Below are 25,967 nucleotides of genomic sequence, written 5' to 3'. Positions count from 1 at the left end.
CAATGCGAATTTCAATCGTCTCTCTTTGAGAGTTCGAGTCGACGCTCAAAAGCTAAAATCTATTAATGTCACTAGGTTGACTAGGCGTTTGAAGATTGTTTGAAGTGTTCTTTTGGAAATCTAGAAAAATCCATTAATCAAGCTAAACAAGCACGAGTTCGATGGTTTACGGCAACAGTCACTAAGAAATTACGAACGTCTGCTATAGAAGTTAGTAATTCCTTTGAAGTCAAATATAAATCCTATAGTTAATGGGTAGAATTACTGTAGCAAATGTGCTACATGTATTTTGTACTGAAATGAATGCTCGGTGAAAGTTCTTCAATTGCAGGTGTGAACACGATTGAAGTGCCTTTGGGTGGAGAGACGTTACTCTGTTTTATTTTAAAAGTACTTTTTCAAAACTGAGACTTAAAATTTGTACAAAATACTCGAAATGTTATCCTTATCCTATGAATATTCTTCAAAGTAGTAACAGCAGGGATTTGCCAGCGAAAAGCGAATTCAGCAGAAACAACAAGAAATTTTCGGAAATTTCCGGGAGATTAACTAGTACTCAGGATTCTTTGATCTCATTTTTGGTACGCTTTCACTGTTTAATATCTGACATACCACTGAACACATCGGTCGCTGTTGATGGGTATGAAGGATCAGCAGCCGGTTGGCTATTCATACGAACCGGACGCAAATCATTACCGGTGTCACATACGTACGTACGTGCACGCGTGCATAACCCCCTCCTTTCTAAACAGCCTAGTAGACATAGTTGCAACGATACACGAGGGAATTGAGGCCTTGCCTACCGTTTTTGCCATGTTGTTTACTCGAGCATCTGCTTGCAACGTGTTTTTTATCTGCACGTTTTCTTTGCTAACCATTTGTTATCAAAGATAGGATCAACTTTTCCAAATAGTAGCATTTTTACGTTAAATAAAGTCCAGTTGTTTTATTATTTTGTCTTCTATTATTATTTTTTTATTATTCTCTAGTTGTCTCCTTGTCACCCTATGAATGGAGGTCATTCACAAATGGAAAATTTCTTGTTGGTGGTTTTTATTAACTTGTGGAAAAATATTCGTAAAATTTAGAATTTGCTTTACAGACTTTGCTCATTAAGATACGATTTCTAGAGGATCCTAGCTAGCTACAAATCTCCAGCTAATTTTATATAAAAGTTGGTACTGTTCAAATACATTCGTTTAGGAAAATTTCTTCTCGTGGTGTGCTCGCATTTCGTAAGGAATGCGGATAAGTATAACTAGTGTAATCCAAAGGCTTCGCTTTAAGAGAAGCTTTTGTACGATGCGCCGTCCAAGTTTAGGTACCTAAGTTTGAAGTGCGTTGTACCTTCTCTTCTTTTTTATTGTATATGTAATCGTTCGAATGAGCCAATATGATTTTTATTTTCGAATGATATATGTACAGCGGAATTCACTCTCTTTTTCTCCTTCCTTACCTCCTTTCCTCTTCTTCCTCAACATCCTTCCCTTTCCTTGTATTTTTTTGTCCTCTGCTTTTTCTTCTTTTTCTCTGTGTTCAAAGGTGGCATCCACATCCAAAGTATTTGTGCAGCATTTGAAAAGCGCCCAAAACTATAAGTGGTGGGATAACTTTATTCTTCAATTATTTATTTGGTGTGGAACTCGTTGAACGATTCCCATTTTTCGCTGCGCTGTTGATCAAGTTCACCGAATTTTTCTGTCCATAAGAGCTGCTGCAGCCTGCAAATCGTGCTCAGTACGCGTGTCGTTGAGGTGAAATGACACTTGAAAAAGGTTCCCATAGGTCATTAGTCAAACAACGACTCCCCGGCATCACCCCCGCTGTTCGCTGCAGCCTCCTTCCGTTACTACCAGATTCGTTTCAAAATTGAGTCCTCGATTCGAGTAGATGCTTTGAGTAGTGCTATGAGTAGTGCTCGACTATTTCTACGATTTCCCGTCTCCAAGTTCGACGTATATTTTCTTTTGTTTTTGTTTGTATTGATAAATAGATGAACAAGATGAATTCATCCACGAAAAGTTTGAATATCCAGCAATGGCTAGAACAAGAGAGCCTGCAGTTGTGCTCAGTGATTCCGCGAAAAAAGAAATGTGAGTCTAAATAGAACGGAGACCAGATCTCGCGTGTAGACAGTGGTGAACTTTTTTTCTTTCTATGATCTGCATTCATGGAAACACATGAAAATTACTCAAATCCCCGTAATTTAGTTAAGTTTTACTTGATTATTTATTTGAGTAACAGTTTTATATATCTATAGCGAATATTCGATCCAGGAAAAACTCATCTCATTCTTTACCACATATGTTCGGGACCTTTTCGAGCATAGTGTAATGATAAGTGTAGCCAATTGGCTTCGCTAGCCTCATTCCGTGCTTTTTTCGGGCTTCACACCGCTAACGATGCCTTCTGGCGGCAGTTCTATGAGTTTTTGTCCATCTCCATTAGTTTCGCGTCGCGTCGGCCATCGAAATCTGTTAGGCATCGTGATGTCGTCCTGAGCGGAGTCGGGGTGAAATCGTATAATTGTCCGCTCGTGAGGTCTTATTCCTAAGACAGGAAATTGTCGATTGCCCGCCAGTACTTGCACTATAAAAAACCACGTGTATAGCCGCAATACGCAAGTTATTCCCAAGGGAAACCTGTGAAAGATTGTTTATTGTGCAGCAGAATGTGCACTTTTGCTCTTTGAGGACAACTTCTGATTGTTTGTGCTTCCGTGTGTGTGCGCGCGGAAACAGGACGAGTTCATGTCTATATATAGAAAGTACAGATGTAACGGGCAGACAAGCGCGGGAATTTTGAAGCTGATTTGGACTGACAAAACCGAAATCTGAACGCGATCGCCTGTGATGCACCGCGTTTCTCTCCCGGAATATCGCCCCGCACACGCGTTTAAACGAGTCGTCCGGACGTGTCCGTTCACGTCCATCACACGGTTCTTAACTACCAAGCGGAAATTTCTAGAACTGTAGATCACTCATCATACCCCTGGCCTAACTCATGACGTCGTCGCTGCCGTTTTGTGGATGTCGATTATTTCCTTCAGTTTTCCCTAGACCTACGGACGTTCTGCAGTTTATGTTCCCATTCCCTTCGTCTCTATTTCCGACAGAATCCCATAAAATAGTCAATTTTTCGAAAATTAAACATATAGTAGGCCCCACCACGACATGAAGCACGATGCATTTGCGTAAGCGAATCCTTGCTGGCACTCTTTTCCGCTGAAGTTCATGAGGTCCCGACTCCAACTGCCTTCTCCATCGCACCGCTTCCAGCGCGGCCGCTTACGCACCGTGTTTCATGCCGTTTTGTCCCTATCATGCGTATATTAAGACGGATAAACTAGCAAGAACATCTAGATTTCACAAAGTTTTGATATTTGAGACGGATGCTCTGAAAAAAGTTACTTCATGCACACTTTCAAGTTGTAACCCGTTCAATTAATTTATCTGCGTGAAAAGAAATGCAGCCTTTTTCTAATTATCACCTTCGATATTGCTATTTGAGCTATATGTGGATATGGTAGGAAAATCTATGCCTCCGAGTCTCGATTAGTTACGTGGATTTACAATAAAAGTAAACATACATGAAAACTAGTTGAACAACATGTGAAACAATTAGACACATTCCCATCTTGTTTGTTCAAAGATGCTGCTTTTACGAAGTGTTTGTTTCATTTTCTGCGGAGATGAATTCCTTGGAAGGAATCCTATCCATTTCGACTAATGTTTTCTGTCTATTTTGGCTGCATTTGCATTCGAAAGCGAATGACTTCATCCGGGTGACCGCAACGAATTCTGCTACTCTGATAAGCACACATTCTCTTTTCTCTGTTTCCCGTGCCTCAATCGAAGGCATATCGCAGTCACTCGGTTGAAGAAGTTCTTGGCGCTGACTTCATCTGTTGAGACTTCGTCCTCCATAGATTTCCACATTTGCTTGGCTAGAATTTCCCAGAATATTTGTGCGCTTTAGTGTTAGTAGTCATTTTTAGAAGGTAATTTTTTGGATACAACCCATATTTTGATTGCTGATATAATGAGGTGGCCTACCTCAAAAATGAACTGCATTCCATTATCAATTGACTTATTATTGCAGGGATTCATCTTTACACATTTTTATTTTGCATTATATTTTTCCTTACATATGTAGTCTTAAATGTGTCAAAAAACTTCAAGGAAAAAAGAAATCATTTACATACTTTCTCTCCTTCGTTTTAGTTGTACTATTGAGAATAGTCAACGGATGTTCTGGAACTCTTTGTTTCCTTACTCCGAAATTGCTCTTTCAGTTACTTTAATCATAATGTTGTCAAAACTGGACTTTGTACGACTAGTACAAGTTGTTTGATCCTTATTTTTATTTCTTTAGGTGCTATTACTGGTTGTTAATACTTGTACGTGTGTTGCGGACATTTTTTTCAACCAAAATAAGCCAAATTTCTCTTACTCAAAAACATTCTGCGCCGATGCCCTTTTTTGGGATTTTCTACGTCTCTTAGGATCCTTACATGCACTAGAAAAAATGGCAAAACTGCCGATAATAAGAGGTATTTAGATGTTTGTGCTTTTTTTTCTGAAGGAACTGGTCGTTGGAGCAGAGTTACGCTGCATGACAAGTCAGGAAAAAGAGGCGACACCCTCAAAAGTAGTGTTTTGGGTGTAAATAAAGTTGACATGCGAAGCACATAAACTGGTCATAAGATATATATTGCTGTTTCTTTTCCCAGGAGGAGCTTCTGAAAAAGAAAATCCCTGCTTATTCAGTAGTAAGAATTTTTTTCTAGCATATCTATGACTCCGCAAAGATTTTAAAATAAACGCCAGAAAACAAGTGGAATTCATTTTGTCTGAGGTATCGCGTGTCTATTTTCATTTTCTCAATGAATGAATGAATTACTAAATGATTTCGAGAAGACTTATTTTCAAAACGATGTCTCACCTTTCATACGATTACATTTTCAATGTTGTAAAGTTTACTGTATGATCATGCGTTTCCTTGTTTAGTCAACATAGCCCCGCTTCGACCCTTTAAACATCTCATCTACGAAAACATACGGTTAGTTTGCCCTCCACGACCGACCTTGCACATCGACACCGTTTGAGCGATGTTTTCTTTTTCTTAGAAGCTATCATTCACATTCAAGAGCGCTTAGGCTGTGTGTAAAGAGAGAGGGTCCCGGTGAATGTTCGAGCACGTCCCGATTATGCCTCGGCAGACAATTAGCGATAATGCGTATCCTAAAGAGATTCACCTTCGCTGCTTCTTAAATAGCTGACTCTCGCTACCTACCACCAATCGTGCGCTGCTTCACCGTCTTGGTGATAATTCACGAGATCTGAACGGTTTTGGAGAATCAGACACATCCACTGGAATTTTGTGATGTGAGGTGATCTCAACTTTGTAGTCGTACCAGATAAACTTTCTGTATCGCTGACCTCCTTGAAGAAAAAGAGTTCATTTAATAAGATTTCTAGACTTCCTGAAGGTAATATCTGGACAAAACTCGCTTTCTTAATCGGTCTTCCTTACATATCTCCTTATAACTGTGTGATTCCTTGTGTCTCTAGGATCAGAAGAGCTTATAAGACGGTTGTTTGCGTCTCAATGAACAACTGGTGCGCGGCTTCGTCGAGGAATGTTCGCGTGTTCACGTGGCATATCCGTTGGACGCGTAATGCCGGGGAATCCGGTGGGACCATCTTTACTGCTCCTCGAGCTTTTACTGAAGTGGTGTTTAATTTTTCGTGAATTTTCCTGAAATATAAAATAAGCATTATAATGAAACCTTACGATAAGTATACCATAATATATGGTATAGTTATCGTAAGGAGCCATTTTAAAGAGGAGACACGTTTTCCAAAATCCTCAATTCTGGGACGAATTTTAAAGCACCGCACTTTTTTCTTGTGAATTTGGAACGTAGATGAGAGCTGTAAACAGTTTAGGACCGTGTTAATAGCCTTAACACGATCGCTATTCATAGAACATACATAAGTGCTACCGTATTTTCGGATGCGTCCTAGAAATAAACGCACTTATATCGAGGTTATTTTGAAATCGTCAACGACAAAAACAATCTTTTTGGGGCGGTGTGAACCAGTTTTCCACTACGAATCCATTCATGACGATTATCCTTGCTAAGCTAGCGCTACTACTTTAGTTCATCTCCAGTTTGTTACATCTTTGGAACATTTCTGTCGTTGTTCACATCATTTCAAACAAACTAGAGGTATTTTTATGTTTAAATCAAATATCCTCACATATTCTTGCTCTGTTCTGAGCAGGGACGGATGATTTTTTTCTACAAAGTTTTCGAGTGATTTTTTTTAGTTCTATTCAATAAATTAGTTTAGTAGTACTTATTAGTGAAAAGTTCTCTTTAAATAAATTCAGTTTCGTTTTAAAAGCGAACCTTACTCTATTAACACTTTTAGCACTTTTTTTGTTCGCTCTGGAAAAAAGAAAATAAATCTTCAACCAACTTATCACTGTATTCCGTTAGCTAATTGAGAAACTGTAGCAAAACTAATTAACAGCGGCAAAAAATGGAAAAATGAGACAGCTCATCAACGTCTTACAACATTTATACAAATATCAGAAAATTACTTCCCTAAAATATTCAATAATAATTTTGTTCTAAAACTTCCTAACTCTTTTTGTCATACTGTATGTGAGAAGTCTCTCGTTCCGCGTTTTTTGTCTGCTTCGTCTGATTGTGAAAATACACTGGTATGTTCTGGTGCACTGCGGAAACTTACTTTGCTCCTTTTCTCATTCTTTTCTTCATCTTTTTGATTGTCTTTCTTCCTCTTTCTTACTCTTTTTTCTTTTCAGCCTCTACTATGAGAATCTCGCTTTAGAATCTCCCCTAATGTTTGAAAATTTTTTCACATTTCTAGTGTTCTAAAGTATGTATTTTATGCCACAGGATTTCCAGGGCAAACTACAAGACTTTGGGAAATCTTCAGTGAATGACAATGGACGAATAAAATTGCTGTAAATGGAAGTGAACGGTTGATGGTTCGACACTAGAATCAACCGAGGCCCTCGTTCCTTCGGGGTCAATAATTTGGCACCAGACTTCTCTGGGATGAGAAAAAACCCTGATTTGATACGTCGACTTGCTCCCGCAAGCCACTGAACTGAATTCGTTCCCGCATACGCATTCATGGATCTCAAATTATTTTGAATTGAAATCGAATGCGTAAACGTATCATAGTAGAGATTGCTCATCGATGTACACTTTATTTTTTAAGTAGAAGTAAACTTCAAAGTTTTGAAGACAATTGAAAATCAAAATTTAAATCTAAATTTGAGAAGAATAGGAGGAAGGAAAGGTTGAGGAAATGTCTCTGATTTACAATCTTTTATGGTCATAGATATAATTACGTAATTAAGATCTATGTAGGTGACCCAGCGAGGTCCCACCCAAGATTTCATCCATCTAAAAACTCCATTCCAATGACATAACGAAATCGGATTAGGGACAAAACAAAACCATGAAATGGCGACGCAAGCGATCTAATCGCCATGTGTTTTTCTCCCTGCCAAGATCAGCTGTCCAAAGAGATGAAAACGTATCGAGTTTCAGTCGCTTTTTTTCGCTACATGTCACAATTGTCCGACGATTCCCCTCCAATGATACGTCTTTTGTTTTCACAATTTGTACCACAGAAATGGACAGTTACCCGACTTACATAATGACTTATGCAGAGTTATCTTGATTTCGATAGAATCTGGTTTTGTGTGTGATTTCGCGTTTCATAATTTTTGGAAGAACCGTTGAAGCATTTCCTCTTTCAAGCTCGATTTTGAAAAAGAAAAAATCACATATGGAAGATGAAGACACTCACAAATAACATTTCTGGATTAATACCTGACAAATCCATTTCACTTTGCTTCAAAAAATCCAGAAAAGATTCAGAGTTGTGGTACTTATTTTCTATGACGGTATGGTACTCATATATTGGAAGGATACCCTTGGGGAGTAGCTGAGTGCACGCTGGCTGCCCTATGTTGTTGCAAATGTGAAGTCTTCTGCGGTAGTACCGACCTATAACATCAATCACATTCATTTTTTTTTTATTTGAGGCAGTAACTGCTTGTATTTCTAATTAGATCCGAGAAGGTTTTATTGTTGGAGCTATTATCAGTCCGCCTTGGTTCTAGAATTTCCTCCATTCTTTCAAATTAAAATGAGGGCTTTGTTGTAAATAAGTTTTTCGGTTATAATAATGTTATTGTTTTTCTTATCAACTCCAAACAATTATTGTGAGCGTAAAATAACCTTGGTTACACAGATAGATAAACTGCAAGGGGTTATAAAACATTTTTACCGGATAAAAAAGTCCTATCGACTTTTCCTGGAATTGTCAGACGAAACTGCACTTTATCGTGGAGAATAATCGTATCAATGTTGTAATCTAATCTAATTAAGGATTGCACGACTCGAGAACTTGTCAACGCCCTGTTTCTTCCACAAAAACATTTTCACAAAGAATAGGAAGAAAGAGAGAGATTGCTTCAAATTTTTTGTGAGAAATCTCTCGTGACCTATGGATATAAGGTCCAGAATACATATACCGCAGGCTAAAGCATTCCATTCACTCTTAGGATCCTCCGATTTTCTATGTTGCTAAACCTCTTTTTTCTCCATGAAATCTTCCTTCACTTGTCTTCATATATATTTTTTCACTTCAAATCTTTTTTTAATTTCAAATGTCTCCCTTTTCCACCGACTTAAGCAGCAATAGTAAAGCATTTCATCTATCACCTGTCCCTGTAAAATTCGTGGTTGCTATGGCTTCCCAGCTACAAAGCCGGATATACAAGATGCAACACATCTGGATTCATCGTTTTTCTCACAGTTACCACAGCAGGATTTATCTCATCCTGAATTAATGAGGCGAATCTAGAGGCGAAATCGCGGTCTAACCAGCCATGTCGTATGTTCCATGACCATGTACGAAAAGGATCAGCAAAGCGGATCACTTTCATCTTCATTTAATCCAGAGAACTTGAAAGAGAAAAACTGCTTTAATACATTTCGATTTGTCCCTTTTTTCGTAGAAATTTCAAATAAATTCTTCTCGCATATGTTATGGAAAGAGCCAACTTGAGATTGCACTCTAATTTCTGCGTTTTCCTTGAAAAAACGTCCTTGAAATTCTGAAGAAAGTCATCCCTATTATTGAAGTAGGACCAAAATATGCACAAAAAAAAATTCAGGACACTTTGTTGAGGTTAAAAGACAAAAACTGGCGTAATTTCTTCTAACCAACTAACTGAACGCGTGAACCCTCTGTGATACCAATGGTGTCGCGTATCTTCTTGCCTTCATTGTCTATCCGTGGCTTTTGCAGCGTCGCCACAACTCTCGAGTTTCGACCGTCTTCCGCCACGGGCCGAGTTGTGAAGTGTTTTGTCAATGAACCCACTGCAAATAACGCGCTCGCATCATCTTTGGCCAACACGCGCCTGTATAAGGAGATACTAGCTGAAATCCACTTGTTCACGTATCAAACTGTTGAACGAAATAGTCCACCAAAATATTTGTCTACTGAGCGCTTCACATCTGAATAAGTTAGAAATAACAATAGAAACTTCTTTACTTTTACTTCTGGCTTTTATTTCTCGTTCCATTCATGCTTTAAGTTATTCTTTTGCTTTGTAACTAAATATAAGTTCAATCTGCTTGTATGTTAGGACTAATTTTGCTATAATCATCCAAGATTATAAATGAATGAAGCAGTTCGAAAATCCCCGAGCTGAAGAAATGGTACTCTTGTTAAGTGTACGTGTGGTATTAAACAGCACTAAGCAGTTATAGACAGATATGGAGTGCAAGAGGAGAGGATAGTATTGGCAGCACCCTACTGAGCTATTTATCTGGTCTCATAAAATCTCGTCTATGGAATCAAACCAGTGATGATTGATCATATCATTGGTCGTTACTGCATTGACAGACGTTTTTAATCTTCACAGGTACGTTCACATGATGAACGCACATGGCACGTGCACATCTATGTAGATGCGGAGCGCTTATTGGTTGGCTGAGAAACTCTGATGACTATTCGGAAATTAGAAATTTATTCCTCACTAAACTGAACTACTAATGTGCCTTTCGAGATTTCTGGAACTTGTAAGTACAATCAAGACGTGGATACACATACGCGACTTTTTATTCAATACGTATGCGAGATGAAGTGTGAATTGCAGCAAAATTCACAACGTATTTTAATCCTCGTATCCTTTGAAAAAGTATTCAATCATTACTCTGTTGGATGTAATATTTTGTTTTAATCACTAAAAGTCGTTCAAGTGCATCGCTCATATCTCACCATGTCCATGCACAACAGAAATGTGTTTGTCCTCTAAGAGCCGGAACCCTTCCATAAACACTCGGAAGAATCAAACATTTGTTTCAATTCTTGGTGTTTTTACTATGACCACAACGATCACCGAATCTCATTGTCCACCATCATTGCAGTATCCCGTGGAAATCCGCCATCATAACAAGGAAAACCAAAACAGAAACTTGAGCGTTCCTGTTTTGAGTTTTTTAAGAGAGAGGAAGTTTTTTTTCTAATTTTAAGAATATTTCTGCTGCATTTCTAGTGCTTGAAATATCTTTCCTCGTTTGCTCTATTTTCATTACCGTAGAATCGCTAACTCTTCGACAGAAGAAGAGAAGAAAAGACGCGGATACGCGTCTTTTTAGTCTTTTTTTTTTCAAAATAAAACACACCAATTTGAACTTACCATAAAATCTAAACATGAATAGATTCGTGAGCGGGAGCTCTATCGATTAGATATAATTGGAACTCTTAAAACCAACCACTAAAATATTTTTCGAAAAAATTACCTGTGGCTACACATTAACAAGGCTGAATCCGAGATAATTGCGCCTCAAGGATCTATGATTTTTGGCATGATTATGTGTTTGCAAGAAAACTTCGCAAATTCTTCTCCTCTGCCTTCGCTACCTTGAAGGCCCGGAAAATACAGTAGTTGTAAACATACACAGGAGAACAGGCTTGGTTTATTGGCACAATCTTTGTCTAATGGATTGAATCTAGGGACAATTGGGAAAAATATAATTTTCCGCACGAAAGAAAAAATAATAATTTGCGCATGTTGCTAAAACTAAGGCCTGATCCAAAATCTAGAACTTTAACGATTTTAGCACGGTGTCGTTTTTCAACATCGAGACCAGTATTCGGGATCTTAATGTTTTCAAATATGAAAAACACAAAGGATAGTGGATTACGTTCAGAATAGCGTAGCAGTTTATTCTTATTGATAAGCATGGATCTAGAATCTCTCAAGGTAGGAAATGCGGGGCAAGAAGGGAATTGGTTTCAAAGAATTGAATAGACATCACTATCACGGAATGGAAAAGCTGGAGAACCACTTTGGAAATGCTGGGAAAGGAAAGAAACATTGACAAAAATAAGTACATGTTTACTTCTCAACGGATTGATTACGAGTCTCTTTGAGGATTCTCTGGAAGAAATGTTCTTCTTCTCCACTTACGTACAGGCAAACATAAATATATCCGGTCAGAGTTCATACCTTTGTGGCTGACTTTCCAGGAGTTGATTGAGCGAGTTATGGTAATTATTCAGCAAATGCTAAGGTAGATCCTTTGCACGTCTACAGCCTAGAATTACGCAGACATTTCTCTAAGATTTACGGTCTGAAGACCCTTTTCATAAGTCGCCGTGAAGGAATCAGTGTGGAGTTGGTTTTTTTTTTTGGAATCATTGTGGAGTTTATTAATGCTCCTTCTTCGAATACTAAATCAAAGTGATCAGTGTGGGTTCATTAAGAAGTATAAACATAAATCATAGAACATATTATTCCCTGATACACTTTCGAAAACGTTTCTTACATTTCAAATTTATGGGCTTAGTGAATACGTTCGCAGAGGATGTGTAGCCATGATACAATTTCTTTCATTTATTATCAAATTATCAGCAAAATTCCTTTCAAAATTTCTAGTAACAGAGGAGTCAAAAACTCAATCTGCTTTAAAGTGTCTTGGATATTTGCAAAGAAAAAAACTTTGCTTTTTCTTGTCTACATCAGGCGAGGTACCATGACAAGAGAGAGTGCAAAGACGACAGAAGGAAGGCGAGAGAGGGTGGGCCGGAGAGAGAGTGCCTCTGCAACATTCAGGAAAACGTACCAGTAAGATGAAAATATCTCGAAGAAGATTTGATAGGGATTAATTTCATCCATCTCTTTAGTTGGAGAAGGAACAAGAACAAAAAGCGAAAAAATGCAAGGAATGAATGGAACATATTTTTGAATGCCTTTAGTTAATAGCACAGCAGCGCAAGCTATCTAAACCTACTATTATATTTGAGAAATCGAAAAATCATCCTATCGACCGCACTTGAAATGAGTTTATGAAGAAGGAAGGTAAGGAAAAGCCAGTTAAATACATACGTCTACGCTGTTCATAAGAATCCCTAGAAGGTTTTCAAACATGTTCTTAGAGAAGGAGCATCAGAGCGACCCGTCATTACACCTTTTTTTTATTGAGGAGCAGTATTGTCCTGGATTTGTCCTGTCTCTGAGGTCTCAGAAATAGTCTCAGAAAAAGACGAACTTTACTGTCCTTTCACAAGGGTACTTGCGGAGATATCAAGGTTTTAAAGTATTCCCGCAAATTTAATTTCAGCAGAATCTTCCAAAAACTATCATCTCCTTCCATAGATTGTCACAACACCTTCAGTTTGCTCAATTTATCATCAAGGTTCCAGTGATTTTTTAAATCAAAACTTTTCATTATTTGCAACGAATCACGTTTTCGTTCACAGTTTCTATCAACGTGATTCCTGTTCGCCACGTTTCAACAGTATTTAAACACCTTGTCAACGAATCATAGTCACTACGAGATTTTTCTTATTTCCCTAACTTTCAAGAGCTCTTAGAATCTACGAATTTTAGGATATTCTACTTCTGTGAAACGTTGTCTCGTTGAGAGCCTGCTTCCCTTTCTGACCCTCTCCGAAACTCTCAACCACCTGCCGCATACTCCGCCCACTGACCAGGAGGAGAACGTCGCGTCATCGAACATGCACATTCTCGGTGAGTTCAGATTTTAAAAATTTATGGCCTGTGCTATTTATGCAAGGACCAAAAGTATGTGTGTTTTTCGTCATTCTAATCCACTGCTCACGTTTACTGTTACTATTACTACTTCTTCTATTAGTCCCCTCTATTTTGGAATGGATTTCGGTGAGAAAGTGACCATATTGCGCCCCAAACCCTTGTTACCCCCCAAGTAGCGTCCTCTTCCTCCTTTTCGTTCTTCTTTCACAATCATCTCTTTCCCTTGTTTTCACTGAAAATCGATCAGTTGTGAATGCCTTATAGTGTCTGTTTCACCTCCCAATCATTCTACGAACGAACCTGTTGTGCTTATTCTATCTGACCTAAGCTTCGTTTTCCGTACTTTTTCTCGTGATCTTTCAAGAATTTGATTAAAATCCTCAAGTTTGATTAAGATTAAAAGACTTTACATTCGACGATCTCCCAAAACTTTGGTGGTCTTAATGGGAACAATGATATTTTTTCGCATTTTGGAGTCTTAAATTTTCCTGCATGAGATGGAGAAATAAGCGATCAGTCAGGAATTCTATGTTTTAGAACATCTAGAGTTAGAAGTATCACGAAATTATTCTATGGCACTATTCTTCCTGTATTCTATTTAATTCGAACCCCCATTCTTGCGACAGACTTGTTTTAGTAGGTAAACGTGACATAAGAAGATGACATAAGAAGATTGAATGTGTATTTTATGAACATTCTGTAAGTGAACTGCTAAGCACAATTCTAGACCAGTGCGAAAAGAACCGCTTGGTCCTTCTTTTAGCCTCAAAGCACCTCACTTCAACAGATCCATTCGCCCCATTAGAATCACTGAAACGAGTCACTTCTCAAAACAAGGTTTTTCTCCGTCTTTATGCTGAATACTTTCTTCGGAAGTAGTCTCTGCTCTACAGTCTTCTTCATTTCGCACCCCTCGAAAAACCCATCGACCTCCCTCGTGGAGAGGCTCCGTTTATTTGCATGAACTTGGTCTGCCGACACCAGAACGTCTCACTTAGCACCAGCAACACAGTTTGCCTTCCTACCTACCATTGAAGCACAAAAACCTCGCCGAATTTCATCGTTTTCATCACACCTCATTTTCTCATTCCTGTTTTGACCCACAAAAAAAAGAAACTGAACATCTTTGCGCAAAGTGAAGGTGAGCAGCGCCATCCAAACTTGATTTGCTGAGTGAAATTAGACTTTTAGAGGATTTTTCAGAGAAAAATTTCATCGCAAATGAAAGCGTTAATAGCGGTAAGAGAGTCGGTCACCTTGATCCCATCAACAACCACCAAATGGACGCCCTAATTTGCCAATTCTGTGCCGGTTCATCCGGGACATCGTCGATGGTTGGAGAGAAAATGAGCTATAGTATGAGATCTTTTCCTAAGAATTTTCTTCGAAATTCATCGGATACATAGTGAACGTTACTACGTTGACATAAACATACAAAAAATTGGGTTATTGATGCGCCAGATGGACAAAAACGTTCCTGTGCTTCCGAAATCCACAAGTCATGAGAAGAATCCAGAAATTGTGGAAATTATTGATGTCCAGTGTACCTTCTCGTGAATGCTCTTCATATATTTCGTATCTGTGCCAATTGATGTCCTTACATTGCTGGAGTTAATCCACAACCAAACAATCCCACCTGGTATTGTTTGTCGAAGCCAAGCTACGCCACGTCTTCTCATATCCAAATGGAACAACTAAATTTGGGTTTCCACAGCAGTTCTCATCCAGTATTTGCACTTTACCCTTATTCACTCAAAAATCACATATATCTCAAAAAAAAAATACGTGGGCCTACATTGGCTTCTCAGAGTCCAAAGGCCTCTTCTACACATGTTCTTTTTTGTTCAGTACTTCTAAAAGTTCTTCTAATCAAACTATGCGACCTACCTGTTGAGAAATAACTGTTTTAGATGATCCACCTCTAGATAGGCTTCCTGAAAAATTCATTTCAGTATTTAGCACAGACCTACAAGTATTCCAGACCTTCCTGTTTTTGTGTGAACTACTGAGTCAAGCTAGATTGGAAGTCTGCTTAGGAAAGCTTAGTTCTTGAAAGTTCCAAAACTGTTTGGAGAGAAGAAAACCGCTTGGCACAGCTGCGCCAGATGGACTAAAGTTATTTGCTGGAGCCTTTAGCGCAATACTTGAATTTAAAAAAATTGAGCTGGATCTAGGATAAAGTAAGGCTGTAACAAACCCAGTCCACATTAGCAACAGATGGAAACCTGATATCTTCTTCTTGGATAATTTCCTAGCATGATTGGTGCAGGTTAAATTAACTCACTTTTTTCTTTTCTTCAAATATTTTGTCTTGGTAGGGTTGTCAAGGAAAGCCCGTCGGAGAAGAAACTTACGGATAAATGGAACTTAAATAATAAAGTTTTCGTAAGAGAAATATAGAGGCTTACAAACAGCTGTTATTTCTTGAGTGACATACCAAAGAGTTCCTTGCCTCTACCTTGGAAATTCTGTAGCAGTTTCGCTGTTATGCTCTTTGTGGAAGCAAGCACTTCGATATAACAAAAGATAGAAGAGACGACAAGCTATGCATTTTTCGTCTTCAAAAAATCTGTTTTTGTTTCGTTTCTTCTTCGCAAATTGGACTGAGACAAAATCTGAAGAAGGATGTAGCTCCCAATTTTCTCCGGAAGATCATAGATGAAATGAATGTGATTTTGTTGTTGTCGTTCTGTAGAGGAATTCTTCTTGTATTTGAAGTAATGTTTTTCTGAATGCTGACTAAATCTAATGACAGCGGTGTTCTCCGAACACTTAAACCTCCAGACACACTGAATTTCTCCTCCTGAGTTTCTCGAGAGAACCGGAAAAATAAAGAAATTTTGACTGGACGATATTGGAGGGAATCTTTCAGGGCCACTAGTATTATATCCTCAAGAACTGAACTAGAAAATTCGATTTAAAAATGAACTAGATAGAACTTCTTTTCCGAGGAAAAAAAATTGTGAGAAAACCTGCCTCTTCTTCCACAGCAATACCTTTCAGTCTAGTTTTTTTTTTTCATTTCAATTTCTCTGGTCATCCTAAACGAGCGCAATTATGGAATGTCCTAAAGAGAACGTACGGAGAACACTCTAAATAACCGCATTTTATTTTCTTTCAGTGAGAGCCTTGTTTTTCTTGTGGAATCTCAAGGACCATGAGTTCTCAAGCACCAGATACGCTGGTATTTTCTCTCCGGCATTCCGCATACAACTACACCGGCAGGAGCCAGTTTGAAAATGTCAAGTAGACATCGTTTGAGGGCCTATCTCTGCACTAGAAAGAACGTTTCGACGATTACGGCGTCGCGTTCTCTTTCTTTCCGCACCGTATTTCGATCGACCCGAACAAACAATCGTTAGTTTTTCCAACGCTATTGAACTGTCAAAATCATCGTACGCACTAAGGGGGCCGTTTTTCGCGCATCCCTCCTGATGTTCAAAGAGATCTGCGCGAGACACGCGACGAAGATTCCGCGGCGCCGAAACGTCGCCTATTCCAAGAGTGCATTGATGCACGCGCTACGTGCACCACACAACAAACACTATCATCTATCGGAAGCGTCCAGAACAAACATTTTTCTCTATGCGGTCCGGAACATGCGATTTACGGACGTATAGTTTGCACAGTACACACACGCAATGACCCATTATGATTCTTGTTAGTCGGTTTGTATATGGATTCAGTCTTGGTGAATAAATAGTAAATCCCTGCTATTAAAAACTCCAGCAACCTAAATATTACCACAACAAAATTACACAACACGAGTTCAAAAAAAGGGAACAAAGTATACAGCGGCTGTCACTTTTACGGTTTCAGAAAATTTTTAGTTCTTGTCTTTAAAGAGATTTTCATTAAGGGCATCACGCCACGAATCTGGGTCGGCATGCGTTTCAGACGGGTAATGCCTATACGGGGTCTTACATGCTGGGGAAGTGGGTGATTCCGTTCACCTCTCCGTGTACCAGTGGAAACGGACGAACCCGGAATGCTGTTTCTTATAACTGCTCCTGTTGCAGTGCGAAACGTTTGTGCCCCGCCCCACCTGCGATTGGTCGAAAACCAATTCGGACGAATCGAAGGCGGGAGGGTGCAAGGGTGGCGCGCTGCAACAGAGGACGTCGTAAGAAACAGCGTTCCGGGGTCGTCCGCTTACACTAGTAGGCAGAGATGGACGGAATCACCCTCTTCCCCACAATCTACGACCCCGTATAGGCATTGCCCGCCTGAAACCCGTATCACCTCAGACTTGTGGGGTAGTGCGTCTAAGAAAGACGGCTGTGAGAATGTTGGGAGAATGTTTTCATGTCAAAAGCTATGATTTGATAAATTTTATATCATGATTATGGTTATTTATATTATAGTCGGTTGACCCAAGGTATATACAAACTGAAAAAATAAAAATGATTACGCGAGAAATGTCCCTCAGTGAACTCACTGAACCTTCCTCATATGCCACCAAACTTTTGTTTGCAAATGCTTCGAAGTTTATCAGAAAGCGAAATTGCTTGGTAGCAGTTCTGATTTACTTAATCCATAGACTTTAATGTGTTTGTTCTCAGATTCTCGGAGTTCCTGCTTTGTGAGTAATCATTATCGGATTCAAAATTCATCATTTTGGGGTCCCCTGCTTTTTAGGCAAGTCTATCCTCTGCTCTTTTCTTCGCAGCTTCCAAAAATGAATTGAAAGGAGGAGCAGTTCAGAAGGTTTCTCTGGATTATATTTCTTTTCTAAAAAAAAAGACAATTTCATTGCGTACCCTTGACTGCTATCTTAGCAAGATCTTTGTGTAGAGATAAGGGACGCATTCAATTTCGTTGTTCCTAAGACTCTTTCAACCTCTCCATGTTTCGATTTCTTGCCTCCAGAGCCAGTACAACTTGTTACTATTCTCCTTTTTTTGTTCAGATCGTACACTTACAAACAATGACCTCTTTCTCCACTGTTTCTGAGCTACCTTTGTTTTTCTTGGGGTCGTTGTTTCATTGATTCCAAGATGATTTATGAGTTTTCTTTGATTATTGGAATATGCAAGTGTATTGCTGCAATGTAGGAAGAAGAATTGCTCGAAGTTTATATTTCCAAGACTTCTTTGTGGTTTCGCATCCTTCTCTTCTTTTTTTTCCTCTCCATTTTCGCTTTCCTAGTTCTTAAAGCCAATTTTACCTCTTCTGCAGTCTAAGTCACAGCAGTAAAATCGTATTTGTAGAATGTAAAAATCCGATAACACGTTCAAGTGATGCCTATCTTTGGAAATTCATTGCTAAATTTTTTACTTTTTTCCATAAAAACAAAAAAGTGGGGCTCATACTACATATTTCCTCTGACAGCAATATAAGAAAATCATACCAAATTCGTTGTAGATTTTTAGAATCTCGACAGTTGAGTCGATTTACAGTCATAACCACCTACTAGACCGAATATGTCATCTCGGATCCGATACGGCGTTTCTAATTGGCGCGACCTCATTATCGAGTTCAACGCCATGACGGACAACAAAAAAAAAAACATCTGCATTCGGATGAGGATTAGTGCTAATTGCGGGATGCCGTAAATGGAAACATGAAGGAAATTCGGCGGAAGGAACACAGGGACATTGCGAAATAAAACTCGTTGGTGTCTTGGCTATGAAGGTCAGATACCAGTGCACTTTTCTTTAAGCGAAATTATAGACGAAACCATTCAAAAAAGAGATGAGATTGGAAACATACTCCTGCTTGATAAAATGAAAATATGGCGAGGAGGATATATGATGGAGAAAATTGTGTTAAAATCCTCCATCGGCAATAAAAAAAATCTTTTCATTTTCGTTTCATTATTATGGATGTCAAAGCAGCCGTCTTTGCTCAAGTCCATTTTTTCAGCACTTCCTTCAAGTTATGCTTCATGAGGAGCGTGAGGGGTACACCTAAGACGAACTCCGTGATTTGGGATCCTTCAAGTTCTATTCCTTCGTCTTCCCAGTAGTCGTTCTTCAAGAACTTTGCTCCTTTCCTGCCAGATCGGACTCTTCTTTTCCTGCTTCGTTTAATTCCCTGAGCAAATCTGCTTCATGGGTAGTTTTCAAAAAGAGGAAAATGTCTTGTGTGAAAGGGAGGTTTGAGAAGAGCTTTTCATTTACACTTATGCTTTTTACTTCGTGAACGACAAGGATAAAAATAACGATAAACTATATGAAGTGTCTGACGTTAATCAATCCACTTGAGATGCGCCACCAATTTCATTTCAGTTCAGGATCATTTGGGAATTACGAACGCATGTGTAGCTAATAGAATGAATTGCGGAGGGCTAGGCCCATGTATCAAGTCAGTGTTTCTATCCTCCCTGACCGGCCACGACCCCTGAAGGACCCCCTTGTTTGGCTCTAAAGCGGCTTCGAACCGCCGATCGTACAGTCGTTACCAAGCGCATTGAATCCCGTGGGCAAGTGTTTTTATTATTTCACTGGAATGCAGCCGTGAACAACTTGAACTTGTTGCAATACTGTCGCTTGGACACCTCGTTACCTTAACGTACGGTGGTACATCAACGGCAGCACTTAGGCAACTTATGATATGTCAACTACTTAATCGACCAACGTTGACAGTATTGCTTTCTTTTCCATGGTAGGTATTTTTCACTGCCTTAATGTCAGGACAAAAGAAGGGCTTTATCATCTGCAAACCTATGAGATCACTGTTTGGACATATGAAGATAAGTGGTTGGGGTGGGATGAGAGATGATCTCCGTGACTTGCGAGAAAACCAACAAATTGCAAAATATGGTCAATCAAGTAAAATCCGACTCGGTTTCCAAGCTCGTCGAGGGTGATCACGAACGTGGTCACTGACGCGTTTTCTGCTTGCTCGCTTCCAGTCTGAGAGCAACGCTAATCAAGAGTCCCACTGTGCAGACATCTACAGTAAGTCCACAAACGCACAATGGAACGCAACACTGAGATTGAATGAAATGTGAACTTTTGCAAAAAGCTTAGGCATCCCGCATTTTGTACCCGCGCAGGCAGCGCCGCACGGGGAAAATGTAGTTGGGGAGAGCAGTCAATGGCGCCCTTATTTCTGGACGCTCTATCTTACTTTGTTCTCTTAGTAACATTCTCTTAGGTTATATAGTCGGGTCAAAACGAAATGAACCACGAGTATAGTAGTGGTGCATTTGCGTACGCGCTCGAAACGGCCTGTGAAGACAGGAGTTGGGACCGAGATGGGACCGAGATGGGACCGTCGGAAACTGTGGCGATGGGTGGTGCCAGCAAAGGTTCCACTACGCTCCACCGCACCGCCTCGAGAGAAGCCGGATACGCAATTGCTACGAGCTTCATGTCGTTTTGACCCTACTATAGTCGGGTCAAAACGACACGAATCGCGAATGTAGTTGCGACGGTCCCATCTCGGTTCCAACTGCTGTCTTCATCGCGCTCGAAACAATGCGGTGGAGGCAGCAGTTGGAACCGAGATTGGACCGTCGCAAACTGCAGCGATGGATGGTGCTAGCAAGGATTTCACCACGCTCGTAACTGCCACGCTCCACTGAAGCGCTTCGAAAGAAGCCGCGTACGCAACTGCGTACATGCTTCATTTCGTTTTGATCCTACTATACAGATCCTAGATCCTGTCATGGATCCTCCAAAACCAATGCTTAGGTCTTAAGACCTTGATCGATTTAGCTATTCAATTCCAGAAATGTGAGCGCCACTTAGTGTCCCCACCCCAAACTACATTTTACCTCGCTGCCCTCGCGGCTGTGAACTCTGCATGCAACCCTAGTCTTCCATTGGCATTTCTCATAATTTCAGGACTATTCACGTTTACAGTTCAAGCGCTTGTGAGTTCTGTTCTTGAAACTCAACCTCTGTATATCCTAGTATCATTACTTTGTTAGCGTTTTGGAGGCAAAATAAATTTTTATCAAGGATATAACTAGGAGAGTGAATGTCAACAGTTCTAGACTTCTCTTCTCCAATCTTCGTCTAGATACTTGGTTCTCATTACACGATTGCTTGTTTTATACATCCAGTTTATTATTATATTTTCAGTTGTTGTCGCCTCGTTTATTGGTGCCGCTAGCGCCTATTTTGGATGGAGTGGATCAAACGACTACAATTTTCTGGATGAAAGGTTAGTATTTCCAAATTTCTCGTCTGTGAAGATATCTCCCTATGTAATCATATATCATGATCATAACGGGCTTATTCTGTCACGTGTGTGTGTGTCACGAAATTCGAAAAAGGGAGTGCGAGGGGTCCACCGGCGTCGGATTGGTGCGCAGTAACTTCGTGTGGATGTCGCGAAAGGTTAATTAAATGTTGCAACCGTTTCATATCCATGGCCACTGCACGTGTTGCATTACACCTCTATGAATCCTCCACGTATCCATTTCTTTGCACGTTTGCCTCAACTTGGTAGTATGCCTTCTTCAGAAAGTAGAAACACCCATACAAACTGCTGCTTTAATAGTACCCAACGGTTTACATGATCTGATGTGGAACTTATCTTTATCAGTATGATGATGTTGTTTACGTCATTTTATGTTAAAACATTATTCTGTGATAACTGTGGGGGAAATCAGGAGGAACACCCATACTTCGAGTAGTGCTTCCAAATTGTATCTGTATTATTTTGGTATCAAAGGAGTGTTTGAAGCTGATGGTTGAATATTCTCCAAATGTAGAATTGACGTGCTTAGAAGGAAAACTCCCTAATCTTTCGACTTAATTTATAATGAAAAAAAGAAAAGGAAAGTGTTATTTAAAAAAACACAAATCTAATTTAACAGAAAATGCCACTACTATGAACTTTCACTGATCAGTGAAGGGAAACGAAGCTGAAACCACAGAATTCTAAAGTCCGGCTTTAGCCGGACATTCTAACTGGTATATATATATATATATATATATATATATATATATATATATATATATATATAATAACTTTTAAGTTCGTTTCCGAAAGATAGAATGTCGACGAAAAGAGTGGAAAAAACCTCTTTTTTTCTGAAAATCCTCAAAGAGCAACTCTTGCTGCATGTAAAAAGAAAGCATATTGAACCATTTTCGCATGGTACGTAAGTGCCGCAATTAGCGCCTCTTGACCCACTTATCTGTAGCTCAAGTGCATTGTTAAAGCACGAGAGATTTTTGGATGGAGTGCAAGCCGAATGTAAGGAGTTGTCTGATTGAGTTCAAGCATTTGTTACGGTTTGGCCTCAACAAGAATGTATTCTCCAGGACCCAATGTATTAGGAGCGAACGTGTTGTATCGAGGTGTGTTGCGCCTTTAATGGCGGCGTATTCAACAGACCGCGATAAGCTCCCCGATAGGCTCTCCAGGGCTCTCTTCTTGTTTCTCATAGTTTTCAGTTCTTATTCTTACAATAAGTCTAACTAGTCTAGTAAGTCTAGATAGCCTGCAGTTCTGATAGAACCCTTTTCCATTAATTTTACTGTTTGTTCCGCTCCCAGGGTACCTCTAAGATCTTGTGCGTAGTCGCCATTTTTCTAAGACGGAACTTGGTATTGCACTACGTCTACGATTACAAAACTCGCGAGTTTATTTTGCTTTGCTCGAATGATTCATCGCTATAGAGCTCTTTTTTCTGTCTAATTAAGGTTAGATCAGTCCTCATTTTTTCGCAAACTAGAGTGGCGTAATAATGATGATGATAATAATAATAATAATATTATTATTATTATTATTATTATTATTATTATTATTATTATTATTATTAATACTAGTAGTAATAGTAATAACAATCCATTTAATTTTACGAGAATGTACTCTTCACAATATCTGCATTTCCGCTCAATTTGTTTTTGTTTTTAAATTTCTTATCTAGTTTTATAATTTTCTACTGTCTCTTCTATCGGAGCAATCAGTTTCTTTCGCAGCACGGTTCTCATTCGTGGAATGAGTTCCCCGTTAAGAAAAGGAAAATAAAAGACTAATTGGTTTACAGTGGTCGGTAAAAACCTACTAAACGCTCTCAACTGGGATCTAACGTCGAAACTAATATCTGAATAATATGTTGACGAAAAAAGTGTTCTTTTGATTAGATTATTCACCTCTAATCATCAAAAAAGGTATTTAGCATACCACGAATCTGGGGTGGTACGGATTTCAGGTGGAGACTTACTAAACGGAGTCGTAGATTGTGGAGAAGAGGGTGATTCCGTTCATTTCTTCCTAATCGCTGGAAAAAAGGAAAATGCGGCGCGTGTACGAGACTGGTGCGCTCCAATACAATTCTTCGTACACAACAGCGCCACGGAACGTTCGAAGCCTCATCTTCCGGGCCGTTTTTTACGGCGATTAGGAAGAAATGCACGTAATCGCTCTCTTCCCCACAATCTACGACCCCGTATAAGAACTACCAACCTGAAATCCGTACCACGCCAGATTCGTGGTATGCTGTCTTTAAGAATGCTGTTATGGTTTTAGGTACTAAAGGTTTCTGCGATAAGTAGTGCGTTTAAGATCAGAACTCGAACGCTTTTATTTCTTCTTTCATAACTCCTTATTCAGGACTGCTACACCTGTACCATCACCTTCAAATTTGGCATGCTTCTTCTGCTCACAGCTCCTCTCGGTGACCAAGCACCGAGTAGGATTGAGTCAAAATCAGCTCAGGGCAGTTCTACACGATAAGTGTCGTGTATTGCCTATTGTTCTTAAGGTAAGCCGCCCTTAGATTGTTATTCTCACATCTTCATTTTTATTCATATTACTTGGAATGTCTACATACACTCTGTGAGGTCACAACAACAAAGTATCTGTGAAGAAAAAATAGCAAAATCATTGTTTTGAAGACGACACTATTGATTTCGAAATAATTCTGTTGCTGTTCGAATTTTGGAGGCAGAACACCACGAATCTGACGTGGCGAGGAAATCTGCGGGAAAAACTGGAGATGAGGTTGTGAATTCCGGGATTCGGAGTGGTTCTGCTCACCTCTCTCTAACCTTCGTAAAAAAAAACGCCGTGGGCATCGCACCAGCCTCTGCGAGATACGTTAGAACATTCCTCTATTTACACGTTCCGGTTCCTTCAGCACCTTATCCATCGGTTTCACTTGTGTAGGTTGGTGAGAAAACATCACCTACCCTCGACCGCACTCACTTGGATGCGGTGCGTGTACAAGGGTGGTGCGTTGCAACTGAAATCGTCGGGAAAAACGACGTCTTTCACGTTACATTTCTTACGATATTATGGAGAGATGAGCGGAACCACCCCGGATCCCACAATCTACAATCCCAACCCAACCCTTTCCCGCAGATTCCTTCACCACTTCAGATTCGTGGTATGTTGCCTCTAAGTGTAGATCTTGCGGCTATGCTGTGATAAGGTGGCTTAAGGTCAGATTGTTGGCATTATGAGCTCTGACCAAAATCCGAAAATTGAAGGTCTTCGATTTTCTGATTTTTTCAAAACCTTGGACAGTTCGAAATGCAGTGGTTTGTTTGCAGATATCTTCTAAGACCAGCATTTTTTGCCATCTGTTTTGGGATGGGACAAGTACACAAATCGTTGGGCTTCTTTATTCTCTTCCACAGACTCCTACTTTTGCACCCGCTACATCACTTCTCTAAAAGTGAATTTATCTTAAACTCTATTTTCAGGAGCAGTGCTTCGCATTTGTGGAAACTTCATTACCAGAAATCTACTTTTCTCTTAACTATGACTTTTCCACGAAAGATATCTGTGTTCGATTGAGTCTCTGCGAAGAAGACAACCCATTTGCAGTGGGTTTTTGGTTCAGCCTACGGAACTAAATCATAAAAAGCGTTCATTTTCTCTTTCAGGTAGCTGGGACACCTCCAGAAGATCCGTCCACGATATCAACTGCGTCTCCGAGAGTTGGAGGAGATGAACATTCTGCTGAAACCACGACATCTGGAATCCATCGAAAGAAAGCTAGACAAGATCGAGCGGATCGTAAGAATACTGATCAGAATAGCAAAAATGTGAGCTTACAGAACAGGGTATTGCTTTTATTTCCTCTCGTTTTCGCTGAGCTACGTAAGATTTTCACCTCCGATCATTTTTCCTAAAATCTCAATGCTGCATTTGCTCTCGCATCGTCAATTTGTAACGAAAAAAGGTTTCTAGAAAATCAGCTTCTATGTAAAAAAAGAAGCCTTGGCGTATTAAATTCCATATTTTATGAGCTCCACGCTGTTCCTGTTTTTGCACAAGAACGAAATTTTCCAAGAACCTTCTTTTTGGCTTATTAAGTATAGCACTCTCTTCGTTGCGGGTGTACCTAGAGGTACACGTTCTCGGCGTTGGATTCTGTTTGTTCAGGGGTCAGTACAGCTTCTAGTTCGTAACCTCCACTATAGTGACAAACTCTTTTAATGTAAATATACCCTCATTATGTGTATCTACGTAGGAATTCGAATATAAACTTAAGTTTCTAAATTGAAGGACAACTACGAAAAGAGGAATGTTCTAATTCTAAAATTCCTGTCTTATACTTTTCAGGAAGAGAAACGAATCACGTGCGCTTTCTGCGAGCGAATGCTGGAGAATGCGAAGAATTATGCGGTAACAGCAAAGGTTATTATTGATAGAATAGAACATATTTTAGTATTGCGTACGAGGTATGCTGCAGATCCTCCTGCAAAGGTCCTGCTCGTTCAGACAGATATAAACTCATTCGCTAGCACGGCATGCTCCAAGTTACCAAAAGGGCGTTACTCGGACCATTGCCACCAGCTGGCTGACAAGAAGATAGCAGAACTCGCCAAGTTTGTCGATCAGCAAGTTATTGAGGCACTATGGTGCGCAGAACTCAATCAGTGCTGAGCTGCGTTCGTCGATCTCATCCTTCATGGAAGTGGACG

General features: G+C 39.7%; 1 protein-coding gene across 3 annotated transcripts; it reads left to right on the top strand.

Moving 5' to 3' along the window:
• Positions 1–636: 636 nt before the first annotated feature.
• Positions 637–25,929, top strand: RB195_002258 (uncharacterized protein; the record flags this gene model as incomplete). 3 transcript variants are annotated; one of them, XM_064199427.1, is made up of 10 exons in its annotated part: positions 637–709; positions 1,994–2,093; positions 5,574–5,695; positions 12,964–13,104; positions 21,162–21,243; positions 23,647–23,797; positions 24,741–24,863; positions 24,924–25,085; positions 25,606–25,680; positions 25,765–25,929. In XM_064199427.1, 10 exons carry the CDS (start codon positions 637–639, stop codon positions 25,927–25,929), a joined length of 1,194 nt encoding a protein of 397 aa, XP_064055308.1. The 3 variants fall into 3 exon arrangements, with proteins under 3 accessions (XP_064055308.1, XP_064055310.1, XP_064055309.1); XM_064199429.1 differs by lacking the exon at positions 637–709 and adding an exon at positions 14,332–14,484 and having other exon boundaries at positions 2,038–2,093; XM_064199428.1 differs by lacking the exon at positions 637–709 and having other exon boundaries at positions 2,038–2,093.
• Positions 25,930–25,967: the final 38 nt, after the last annotated feature.

This window comes from Necator americanus, chromosome IV (assembly GCF_031761385.1).
Source record: "Necator americanus strain Aroian chromosome IV, whole genome shotgun sequence".
NCBI lineage: Eukaryota > Metazoa > Nematoda > Chromadorea > Rhabditida > Ancylostomatidae > Necator > Necator americanus.
Note: the sequence above shows the minus strand (reverse complement) of the source record. Positions and strands in the feature narration are given on the sequence as shown.